This window comes from Lycorma delicatula, chromosome 10, assembly GCF_047948215.1.
Source record: "Lycorma delicatula isolate Av1 chromosome 10, ASM4794821v1, whole genome shotgun sequence".
In the NCBI taxonomy this organism is placed as follows: domain Eukaryota; kingdom Metazoa; phylum Arthropoda; class Insecta; order Hemiptera; family Fulgoridae; genus Lycorma; species Lycorma delicatula.
Window position 1 is genome coordinate 6,563,511 of NC_134464.1, and position 13,367 is coordinate 6,576,877.

Here is a 13,367-nt window from a genome sequence, read left to right on the forward strand (position 1 = left end):
AAAAGAAATAAAAATATGATAGCCATATACTTATTGTGTATAAAAAATATCTTTTACGATTTAAAAAACATTCTGTAAGATGTTTTAAGATGTATTTCAGTATGTAATAACGTATATATACTTATATATAATAAGACTGCAGAAAATACGTACCGTTTTTAGTAGAAACTTTTTTATGTATGATTTTTAACTAAAAATTATATTTTAATAAACATAAGTTAATATTTTTTTTATAGATATACTTCATCAGTTGATTACTGGAGTCTTGGTTTGGTGTCACATGAAGTAATTACAGGTGTTAGGCCCTTTTTGCCGAATATGCTTCCAGTTGAGTGGTAAGTTTAATTAATCATTCTGCAAGAATTTCAAAAAAGATGTATTTTTTACCGGATTCATTATATTTATTATCTATTGCAATTTTATTATTGATAATCTGATTTAGTATTTTTGTTATATATTATTATTAGATTAGATTTAATGATAAATTATACCTAATTCAGTTAGCTTATAAAGTCAAGTAAACAGAGTGTTCAGGTGGCCGATTCACAAGCATCTCCTGTAAATACTGATGCATATAAAAGAAACTACGTCATGCTAATATTCAGTAACCATGTGCTATTATATTTTACAAAAATTATACATGTATTTTAAATTTAAATAAAGTTCAATAATTTTGATTAAATTTCTATCATAATAGATAATAAATTCAATTCAGTTTTCATCATCTGATTGAAAGATATCCAGTGCTGTCAGTATTAAGAAATATAATGAGAGGCACAATTTTGTTTTCTATCATATTACCCGTTCCCAATAATTTGATTCAACACTATCATTTTTTTTTTTTTTTTGTCTTCTGACGGTTTGATGCAGCTGTCCAAGATTCCCTATCTAGTGCTAGTCGTTTCATTTCAGTATACCCTCTACATCCTACATCCCTAACAATTTGTTTTACATATTCCAAACGTGGTCTGCCTACACAATTTTTTCCTTCTACCTGTCCTTCCATTATTAAAGCAACACTATCATTAACATATTTTATATAGTTTTCTCATTCCTGCTGGCTCGTCTTTAAGCATTAATTTCTAACATCAAGTATTTTAAAAGTAGTATTTTCTGAACATTAAATTTGTCCCCAAATTAACTCTATTGGGTTGAGTTCATAATGATAGGGAGGTAATCAAAGCACAGTTTTACCACTGGATCGTGCTAACTCATCAATTTTATACCCATTAAAATTACTTTTAAAACACGAAACCCTTTACAATAATTGGACCTTAAGTTCATCCTCTTCAAACATCATTCCTTTTGAACTAAGCCACATTTTGATATCATTCTTTTTCCGAGACACATCTGGAAGTTTTTACTTTTTTCATGAATGTCAAGGGGCGTTGCCTGAGACAATCGTAATTATCTTCCAGAAGAGGTAATACATCGCTAAACCATTTCTCAAAAAATATCTTTTAAAGTTTATCTTGTTATGATAGTCTCGTGTAGATTTAGATTAAAAAATCCGAAGACGACAGTTGACAAACCCATTATTACTGCCGATATGTATAATTATGAGACGCATACCTTTACAGAGCCTTATTACCAAATAAGCCACACAGAAAGGCTTCTTTTGACTAATTCACAGTTCTATCTTTCCAAATGAAACTTTTCATGAGGCCTTCGTTGACCCAAGTTTTATCCATGTAATATATTCTACATCTTTCTTGCCTCATTTTCTTTATTTCAATGAGGTAATGTCTTCGCCATGTAATATCATTCTTGTCAATTAAAACACTTTCATATTTAAAATTCTTACCTTTTAACAATTTCTAAAAAGTTGTTCTTTGGAAATCTGGTAATCATTATCTTCATTTACAACTTTTAACACTTTTGTCTATTGTAGGCATTTATTTCAAAATAAAATGTGTGTGCTTTTTTATGAATCTCATTTTTAATAAAAATACACTTTTTCTTCAGTTGACTGCAGGGTTTTGTTTTCTTAGGCGACCATAATTCATTAGAAGATTTATACTTGCGAATCACATTGTATATTGAAGCAGCACAACTTCCACTTATGTTAACAGTTTTAACAATATCTGAAGTCAACGTGTGATTATTCTTTAATTTGGTTTTGTTCAGCTTAATTTGCTTTGCAAGTCGTACAGACACAAATCTGGAACTTTTAAGTTCCAGTAAATTTAAAAGATTGCATTATATAACTTAAATAACATTAGAGTAACTAAACGAGTAACGAGAAAATAAACGAGTAACTAACAAACACAATAATCGAGCAAGAGAACAAAAGAGTGATCATGTGAAAAGATATAACATTATATAAATGTTTGATTGCATGTCTACTATATCACTAAAACGGTGACTAGTATACGAGTAAATATTATAGTGTTGTATATAGATATGGCCATGTTGTGAATCGGCACTGATAAACAGGACATGATTCAATAGATTCCTGATGAACTCGCTCACACAAATGCAATGTTTATTTATGCTTTACTCTATAATGTAACTGAATAATAGCAGTAAAACCCACACTAGTAAGTGAGCTAAATGATTGTACTGCATTGAATCGGATGCCATTGATCATTAGTTAGTATTAATTTATACTTTTATATGAGATGTCATTTATTTATTCATTCACCCAACAACCGAGTAGTACTTAGTTTTGGTTCTCCGTGTGTTATGTTCTACCCAAATCAGAGATGATTCCTCTGTGGATCAATCATTTCTTTTTTTTCTCATGTTTTTTATTTCCTTTTTGGATAATCGCCAAGGTCAGTCACCATCCTGATTCCATTTGTAGCATTATAGCATAGTAACTGATTTTTTTATTTGGGTATTGGGAAACCCTCCTTTTTTTCCTGCGAAATGTCCAAGTACTCTGTTGCACTGTACTGTAATCTATTCAGTTAATCCTCTTACAAGTGTCTTTATGGGAGTGCTTCTCATATGTTGATTGATTTTCACCGCTTCACAACTCCTTTGATTATTTCCCATACCCACAAATTTAATTAAAAAAATACATTTATTCAGTACTTTGTTGAATATATTTAGGTGTAATTTGTAGATTATAATGAACAAAATACGGCAAAATGATTTTTGATACTGTAAATTTATTGGTGGTGTTTTAGTTGCAGTAGATAGAAAATTTAATTTTGAAAATATTACACTTATTGATAAACTCATTTGAATGTGTATTTTTAAAAATTTACATAGATAACGGGTAAATTTGTTCTTTTGGGTAGTTCTTATATTGGACCTGATTCACTATCTGATTATTATATGGTTTTTTGTTTTAATGTTACTAATTCAGTAGCTCCTTTTGTGTCTAGTGTTGGTTATGAGAATTTATTGATTGTTGTTGATTTTAATATTCCGGGTTTCAAATGGATATCAAATGGTAATGAATCATCAGCATTGGGTTATCATAGTAATGTTGAAGTTGGAGATTCGGCTTCATGTGTCACCAGCTTTTGTGTAACATATAGTTTCGGTTAATTTAATAAATGTGTTAATGCTAGAGGTAACATTTTGTTTGGATCTTGTTTTTTCTAATATTATTAATCTTTCTTGCTGCGTATCGCATGATGTTATCTTTGATTGTGATGAATTTCACAATGCTTTAGAGATTAGTTTTCCAGTTAGATTAGTTTTTACTAATAAGTTAACTTTTAATGATTACATTTTTGATTTCAGAAATGCTGATGATACTTCCATTTGTAGTAAATTAAGCCTTTTTGATAAAGATTTACATACTGATGTCAATGAAATTAATTTTAATAATTGTATTATTGAATTAAATACATTTATTATTAATATTCTTGAGCATGTACCAAAAATTCGCATTGCATCAAGTACTTATCCAAAGTTGTTCTCAAAGGAACTTAAAACTGTGATTGTAAATAAGAAAAAGTGTCATAAATTGTATAATTGAGAATATTATTTTGAGTTATCTAGGAAGGAGAAATCTTTATGTAAGCGACTTTGTAAATATGATGAAAATAAGTATTACATTGATGTTGAAAATGCTGTGATAAATGATTCTAGTTATTTTTTCAAATCTGTTAACTCGTTAAGAGTCAAGTAGATCTCTCCTAGTACAATGTTTTATAATAATGATAGAGCAGATTGTTTGCAAGATATTGTTGAATGTTTGCCAAGAAATTTAGTAGTGTTTATACTGATTTGTCTTATACTGAAGTAAGATGTAACATTAATGATTACTTTAATTTGATTCAATGCAGTGAGGATGAGATATTTAAGGGTATCATGGGTCTTAACATTAAATCAGCACCTGGTCCTAATTCATCCTTTGTTAAAAACTGTGTTTTGATTTTTTCTCCACTTTTAACTAAATTATACAATATTTGTTTAAAAATTGGATTTTTCCGGATATTTGGAAGGAATGTTTTATCATGTTTTCTAGAGAATCGTGTTCAGTTTGTTAAGGTCGACAGTTGTATATCTAATCCTATTCGTATAACTTACATTGTATGAAGTTACATTTATATTTTGCATTTATTTATCCAACTTTTTTATACTGCTCAAGATAAACCTAATACTCTTGACATTTTTTAAAAAACTAAAAAAAGTGAATCACCTTTTCTTTAGATATGCTTCTTATAAAACTGGTCGCACAATCATTATTCAGACCATGATTATAATCGAATTGCATCTGCATTAGCTATACCATCAGTACAATCATCACTTTATTACACTCATCACTAAGATGTGATTTAATTTTTTCCTATAGGATTATTAATAATCATATTGATTGTCCAGAATTGCTTTTCAAATTAGATTTTTTTGTTCTTGATCAGAAACTTATAAACTAACTATTACTTTTATGTAGATATTAATAAAGACTTTCGATCAATTTTTCATCGAATGTCATTAAATTGTAATAATAACACTAACTGGTTTGATTTGTATAATTTTAGTTTTATATGAAATTAAATTTAAGTCTAGATGTTTATTAAAATATGAATGAAATAATTATATGTGACAGTGTAATGTTGACCATTTATTTTATAATCATGGGATTTACCCTGTGTTTTGTTTTGTTTTAATAAATGAATAAATGCTTCAGCAGTTAGATCACTTATTAGTTCAAGATGAATAGCTCTTATTGTAAGGCAAAACAAAAATTCCAACATAAACCTTTACCATTGTTTTTGATTGTCGTGGCCCTGCCTTGATAAAAAAGGGACCAGCGTTAAGAAATGATTGGGATGGACAAACTCTATGAGCAGTTAAAGTTCCCATTAATGGTGAATGACTTTACGAATTTAATTTAAATCATGATAGGCAGTTATGAAGGATTTGTTTGATAGTGCGACGAATGTTCGGTATCCAGTATTTCATTCGAATTGATGCGATCAATAACTGTGGATCAGCATGTAGTAACTTATGATGATTGTTTTCTATTATAAGACACGTAAGGTGATGTTTAGATGGTAATAATTTGATGTCTGGAAGCAAAAGGTAAATTTGATTTATGTAGGTACCCTTCAACTCCAGAACCATCAACGAACAGATGCAGGTCACAAATCTGATTTTTGGTGGGTAATAGGTCTCCACTAGTAAGTGCAGATATCTCCTGAGAGTAACAGGCATGCTGACTTATTTTAATGCATATAATTAAAGCTGTATCAATTTCAGAAACAGATAGTTCACCATTATATCTCTGGTTATAAGCTTCTACAATGTCTTATAAAACGCATACAATATGCAATAGTTCTTTACAATCACAAAAGTTTTGAAAATTTTGAAATAAAATTGTATTTTTTTTCTAAGATATTAAACTAACCTTACGTTTTTGCTCAGGAATATTCTCTTCTTCTGATAGTTTTGTTGAAGCTGGCCACGTCAATAGGTTGTGGGGTTGACCATTCAGGGCTATTCCACCAAAGCAAACTATGGATAAGATCTTCAGCATCAAGACTTCTTGATAACAAATCTGCTGGATTACATTTTGAGGGTACATGATTCCTGTTCTCTACATGCGTATTTTCTTGAATTTCGCTTACCGTATTTGCTACAAAGGTTTTCCATGATGGACATCTATTTAACCAAACTAACACGATATTTAAATCTGCCAATAGGTAGATTTGATCTAAGGTGAGATTGATGATGTCAAGAACCTTTAATGTCAATCACGAAAGTAATACAACTCCACAGAGTTCTAACCTTGGAAGTGAGATTCATTTCAGAGGAACTACCCTTGATTTTGCACATAATAGTTTTACTAACATTTCCACCACACTGTCTGTGGAATGTATATAAAAACAAACACCATATACTTTTTCGTAGGCATCCGAAAATCCGTGCAATTGTAAGTTATAACATTTGTAATTTGCCAAGACTGGCCTCTCGATTTTGATTTTGTTCACGGAGGATAGACGCTGATGAATATTATTTTTCCACGATTGCTCTAAGTGTTCAGGCAAGGGATTATCCCATCCACGGTTTTGTTGCCAAATCTCTTGCATAAATATTTTTAAATTATACCAACTGGAGCTAACAGTCCCAGAGGGTCAAAAACTGATGCAATAATAGCTGAAATGTTTCTTTTAGTGGGTCTCGCTTGAAAATATTTGTCTTTAGTGCCAACTTCACAGACAATTTGAAGTTGGTCACCGATTGGTTGCCACAGTAATCCGTGTTTTAACTGTGTCGCCGCCATCAATGTTCAGTGAATGCGGTATTTCTCTCAGTTCCATTGGGATTGCCTCTAAGAGTTCCCTATTATTTGCTGACCACTTATGATGTGGAAATCCACCAGCATTTAAGATCTCCTGGGGAGATCACGTTGTAGCCTTATGGCTTGATCTACAGTTTCCGCACCAGAAATGCAGTCATCGATGTAAAAGTCACGTACAAGGTCTTCAGCTGTGTAGGGGTATTGATGGGATTCTTCAATTGTAAGTTGCAGTAGGCATCTTGTTGCCAGAAATGGCACTGATGATGCACCATATGTGACCATGCTTAGTTGGTATACACGAACTAACTCATCACTATTTTCTCTCCACAGTATGCGTTTTCTCTCCACCCAGCCTAGGAGGACCAAAAAAAATGTGTTGGAGAAAGATGTAAGATGGAATAACATGTGGACTGTATCGTTTTGTATATTTATAGGTGCTACTTCATTCCCGCCAGGTTTGTAAATTTAAAGTTGTAAAATGAAATAAGATACTGTTAGAACACAAAAATAATGTATTAACACAAGAAAACAATTGCATCATGTTAAGGCTAGCAACCACAAAATAAAAAGAATTATGTAAAAAACAGATGTTTCTACTTATTTATTATTTGGCTGCTTGACAACTTATATTATTTATTTTACTGATTTGATAGTGTCGCTATCTCCAACATCCTTGTGAAAAAAACAATTGAATTTCGTTTCTTATTTTTAAAAAAATATTTTTTTTAGGATGATGCATGTAGAAAAGAAGCAGTCTGATGTAATCTGTGCTTATCAGAGAGCTGAGGATAATAGTATTGTGTTTAAAAAGGAATTGTTCAAAGAAAATCATATATCTGAGTAAGTTGCATTTTTATTGTTTATTTATTTTTATTATTCATTTTTAGATTTTTAATAGATTGTACAAAAAATATATCTGATTGAAATGGAGCTCTTTTTCTAAGAACTTTTGATAGCTTATTTATGATGACAAGTTTAACTGCTAGACCGACCTGGAGATTATTTTCTTATTAGCCATCAATCAGTTGACTGATTTGATGCTATTCTCCACTTCTTTTAATTTTGTGCTAATCCTTTAATCATAACAAACCAAGGAAAATTCTCAGCCTGATAGAGATGGTGACTATTATATTTGTCTCCCTTCATTCTTAAGATGGTGATACTGTGAAGTTTTAAATGCATGTTCACTTTAAATGATTATTCTCCTTTACCTTCTATGGTAAAAAACATGCACTGTTTAATTTAAACGTGATCATAATTCATTTAAGAGACTGAATGCTCAGGATACCCAAAAACTGCTTTGACGGATGAAATTGTTATAAAAATCTACACTGCCATATCAAATGATTGTCTGAAGGTACACGAGCTTTGTGATATTGCAAACATCTTGATAGACTATGTTCTCTATATTTTATATGATATTTTGGGTATGAAAAAGCTTTCTGTGTACTGAATATTGCATTTGTTAAGCCAACCAAAAATGCAATTGAATGAATACTTCTCAAGGATGTTTAGACTTATTTAAATGCAGTTTTGTTTGGTTTCTTGGATATTTTATAATGGTAGATGAAACATAGATTCACAATTACATGCTGGAGACCAAACAGCAATGCAGACTGGATGTGAGCAGGTGAAAGTATGCCAAAGAGTTTTTTTTGGTGCACTTTCACCTGCTCACACCTACTGGAACCATTTTTACTTGAAAATGATTTCATATGCAGGAAAAATCATAACTAAGGTTATTTAGGATTCTCGTAGTTAGTACTCATAGACTTCCTGGAAAAAGGCAAGACCATCATCAGGGGATATTATGGTTCACTACTTGATGATTGAAAGGTGCTATTCAGGCTAAATGTGCCAAAAAGAAAAAGCTCTTTCAACATGATAATGTGCTTGTGCATATGTTTCAAATTGTTGCTGGAAAATTACAGGACCTCTGCTTCGAAGTAATTCTACACGTGCACTATTCAGTAAATTTGGTTCCTAGCGATTACTTTTTTCCCAAACCTAAAGAAATGACTTGCTTTGGAAATGAATTTGTTTAACAAATTGCTTCATGTAATGGTGAATCACATTTCAAAGACCTCCTTTTCCTTTCTGTATTTTTGGTGTATTATGTTCCCTATTTAATGTCTAATTCCTCATTATCCAACTTCCTGTCTCATTTCGTTACCTTTTTAGTCTTATTTAATATTCTTTTCTAGCAAAAATGTATGCCATTTAATATTTCTTCTTACTCATCTTTACTTTTTGTCAAAAGAACAATGTCATCAACAAATCTTAACATATTTATTTTTTCTTGTCAGATATTTATTCCTTTCTCTAATTTTTCCATGCTCCTGTGATGTTTATACTGGGTATTAGCTTAAAATAAACAGAAACAGACTACACCCTAACTAAAATGCAGCTTTCTTTCTTCATCGTCATTCTTGTAACTGTTGCTTGATTCTGATACATATTTTAATAATTTTCTTTCTGTTATAACATTATACTTACGTCTGACTCTCTTTAAAATTATAAATATTTTATTCCGTTCACAGTATCAATTGCTTCCTCTGGATCTATTAATCTATGTACTTCTTCATACTGTCACTATCCTTGTTAAGTAATTGTTATACAATGACAGTAGCCTTTACAAAAAAGGCACATCAAAGATTTAAGGGATAATGTTAAGTTCTTTGTTTCATCATCACTAGTTAACAGCACTGAACAGAGTTGATTAGAGATGGATATATAACAAGATTATAAATTGCTGGATGCTGCTGTGCATGCTGTTTGATGTGGCTTTCGTTTATATTGAGTAGCCAATAGGAAGTCAATTTTAATTAACTCGTATTGTAAAAGTTTTTATGAGGTCTAATATTAAAAAAAAACTTTGGTTATTAGCATTTATCTTTTAAGAAAATGTTCATTCACTTTTTACATTACTTAAATTTCCATTTAATACAATGGAAGGAAAATTAAAAATCTGCAAACCATTTATTTGTATTGAGCATATTCTGTGAAGTGTGAAAAATCTTCCTTAAGAATTTCTGCTATATTGAAAAATCTAAATAACATCTGTAACTTACCTGTTGAAGTAACTATTATAATTATAGATTTTCCAGATTTTGTACTTTGCAGACTAAAAAAACAAGATGCATTTCCCTGCAAAATTTTTATATTATGCTGGGCATCAAGAGATAATTTCAAATTAATTAAAATTTTATATTACAGTTACCTAAGAGTTCAATTAGAGAAGTGGTTGATGACAGCATTGGAGTGGAATCCAAATAGGAGGGGAAAGGTTAATAATGAACTTGTTATTTTTAACATGATTGACAATATTTTTAATAAAAAGGTAAGTACTTAGGTTTATTGCTAGTGCACATTTTTCTGTTTTTTATTTTTATTGATAATGTATGTATGCTACCAGGTTTTAGACTTGTGCATGAAAATATTATATATGAAATTTTTAATATAAAAAAAATATGCTAAGCCTTCCTGCAGGGGGGGGGGGGGTTCAGTATTGATGCGACTGTTTTGCATGGAGATCAGTGAATTAAATATATAATTTATAAATATTAAATTCTATTTTCAAAAATCACCTAATAACACACCACCAAAAGCAATATCAATTACTGCTTTTTGAAAATTTTGAATCCTTAGATTCACGTTATTCAGAATAAAGTTCTGGGAACAAAATTAATAAATGCATTAATAAATTAATAAATTTGCTTTATGACCTGAAAATATATTTTCCACAGATAAAAACACATTTGATCGTGGAGGATAAAAAAAAAATTGATTTACGCATGATGATGGTAGAAACAACACTGATAGTAGTTACACGATGCATGAATGGTGGAGTTAACTACCAATAAACATGTTACATCTTGTTAAGTCTTATCACAATCTGTCGGCCAAGCTGTCTCATCACTATCTCGTCATTTTCAAGCAGAGGCATCTACTGACTAGCTTTGCAAGCTGTCCTATCCTTGTACTTCCTCTTCTGTCATCTTCCTTATGATTTCAGGTTGAATTCCGTTGTAATGAAATCATCGCTATGATTCTTTTGTTATACGGAAATTTTTTTATAGTGAATCTTATAAAATAATCATGCAAAATTAAATACATGATTTATTTAAATGATACTGGTTAAGGCCTTTAGGAAAATTGATTAACCGAACAAAATAGTAGTTACTGAATTATTGTCCACTTTTAAAAAAATATCTGTAGTTTTTTATTGCAATGTCATTTTAGTCGCAGCATTTAAGATGAAATTTTGAATCGAATTAACATTTTGAAAAATATGTTCTGGAACTTCTGGTAACATAGATATTTGGTATGATTAGATATTTGTTAAACTCTTGTTTACGTCGCTCAGAGACAATTATATTTCATCTGAACTTTCATCATCTTCATTTTGAAAAATTCATTAAACGGGATGTTTTGTTATATTGATATTCATTATAACTGAGTTCAACCTGTATTATTACTATTTTCTCCATCGCTGACTTATTCTTTATTTTCAGCACTAGAGTATCAGCAGATATGCCCCCAAGCATCTCTAGGCAACCCTGTGAACAATTTCCAGTAGACACAATTAAAAATCATGTGCTGTGCTGTAATGCACTGCCCACAATAAATGCTTGCATCCAGTGAGTGCTTTCTGTTGCTAAATAGGTAGGAGTTAAACATTCCATGACCTGTTAAAACCTGAGTCATTTCAAAATTCACTTCCCCCATTTCTTTCTAACAAAGGGGCTTGTGTTAGGTATTAACTGGTAAGTCCACCTGCCTGTCACTGCATTTTCCCACTGCTTTTACCATATTTCCATCAGGCATACATCCTGATTTATGCCATATTTTTAGCAATATGGCATTGAAAGCTTGTCCTATAAAGCCAGATACCTAGATACTTAACCTCTTTGGATTTGGGGACATCCATGCCCTCCACACAAACCCATATTAAAGGTCTTTAATATCGGTTTTTAAAAGAGTTTACTGAAGCTGTTTTTACACAGGGTTTTATAAGATATGCCAGTCAATTCAAACACCCTACTTTCTTGATCATTATCAGCTGGGTCCTTTTCCAGCTCCAGTTTTTAACATTTTATATTAGAGTATGCTCATACTCTAATATGAAGTGCATTTAGCACTCCCCAGGGCTCAACCTTGACAACTGTCTTAACTACTTCAGTGGGTAGCTCGTCGGGACCATGGCTCTTCCCACCTTTCATTTGAGTGCATGGTCTTAATAATTCATCCCAAGGTAATAAGGGAATGTCTTCTACCATTATTATCCCTAGAGCATAGTACTCCATCTGGGAACAACTGTTGAGCAAAACAGAGAGTTTCCTAACCAAAAGCACAGGAAGCTTGTGCCCAAACTTCTTGGTGATAGTCCTGAATCCATTGCCCCAAACATCTTTGTTTAACATGTTACATAGCTACTTCTGCTTCCATTTCTTGGCCTCCCAGATTACCCTTCTGTATTCTTTCCTGGCAGCCTTAAGTTAGTCCTTCAACCTCTGCTTAGCTTCTTCATCCCTCCTCAGGTTATCCTTTGAAAGCACCTCCTAGCCCTTAGATAAGCTGTTCTGCATTAGTCCACTTCCTGTCCCCACTAGTTCATTCTCTTATGAGTGAGTGCCCGGCTCCTCACCAACACTTCCTCGCAGGCCTCCCTTGTCGTTTCCATCAGGTCCTCAGGAAACACCTGCCCCAGTTCCCTTAACATACCACAGAATTAGTCTCTTCCTCTTGGAGTACCCTCTAACCTTTCACCTTATCCAGTAGGAGTTCACTGACAAAGATGACATCTATCCATGAGCCATAGTCCGCTTTAAAAAAGATGGACACATCCCCTTCGTTCAACTGATAAAATCTTAGATGACTCATCATATCCCCTAATATACTAACACCTCTGCAATCAGTGACCCTGCTGTCCCAGCTAGAATTCTTGGCATTGAAGTCACCTCCAATTACCACCTTGTTTTCCCCTTCTGACCTTCACCTGGTCATCTGTAATCTTGGAGAACATCGTAATGTAGATGTAGAAACTGAGGATTGTAATACATCCAACTTCTACCCATGCAAAACCTCCACCACAGTCCCTACCAGTAATGGGATGCATTAATGATTGCATCACATCTTTTGTCGTGAATGTGATCTACAACAGAAACCAAATTCCAGTTTGTTTAGCTGATCAGAAGAAAGTTTATGCCATACCACAAGGTTATCACATCAGTGTCTCTATGTGCATTCCAGTTGATATTTACTTTGGCCTATTATTATTTATGTATTATTACATTATATTGTCCTATTGATATTTACCTGAAGATAAATGTCGTATGACAGCACTATGAGCAAGCTATACTACCGCCCTGTGATTCTTCATTCCATAGAACATGCACTTGGTAATCACCTGACATTTCTCCTTTTTGTGTTGTAATTGTCCACAATTAAAACACATCTTGGACCTGTCAGCGCTGGCCCATTAAATAGCCTTATATCCAGACCTCCAGTATGAAAGCATCTCTTCTCTTCCATCCTGGGTTGGACCCTACACTGGACCCAGATAATCTTCACATGAACTATTCCTGTGAGCAAATTGGCCACCCTTGCAGAAAGCAAAACTGTAACGTTTCTTGTGTTTCCTTCCATAAGCCGGTCTGAG

General features: G+C 32.3%; 1 protein-coding gene across 3 annotated transcripts in view; it reads left to right on the forward strand.

Moving 5' to 3' along the window:
• The window catches only part of IKKbeta (inhibitor of nuclear factor kappa B kinase subunit beta), a 131,230-nt gene that overhangs the window by 60,562 nt on the left and 57,301 nt on the right, over positions 1-13,367 (forward strand). For all 3 annotated transcript variants that reach the window (XM_075376907.1, XM_075376904.1, XM_075376905.1), the window contains exons 5-7: positions 237-335; positions 7,436-7,546; positions 9,923-10,046. In XM_075376907.1, the coding sequence (XP_075233022.1) occupies positions 237-335; positions 7,436-7,546; positions 9,923-10,046 (334 nt within the window). The remainder of the gene's footprint in view (positions 1-236; positions 336-7,435; positions 7,547-9,922; positions 10,047-13,367) is intronic.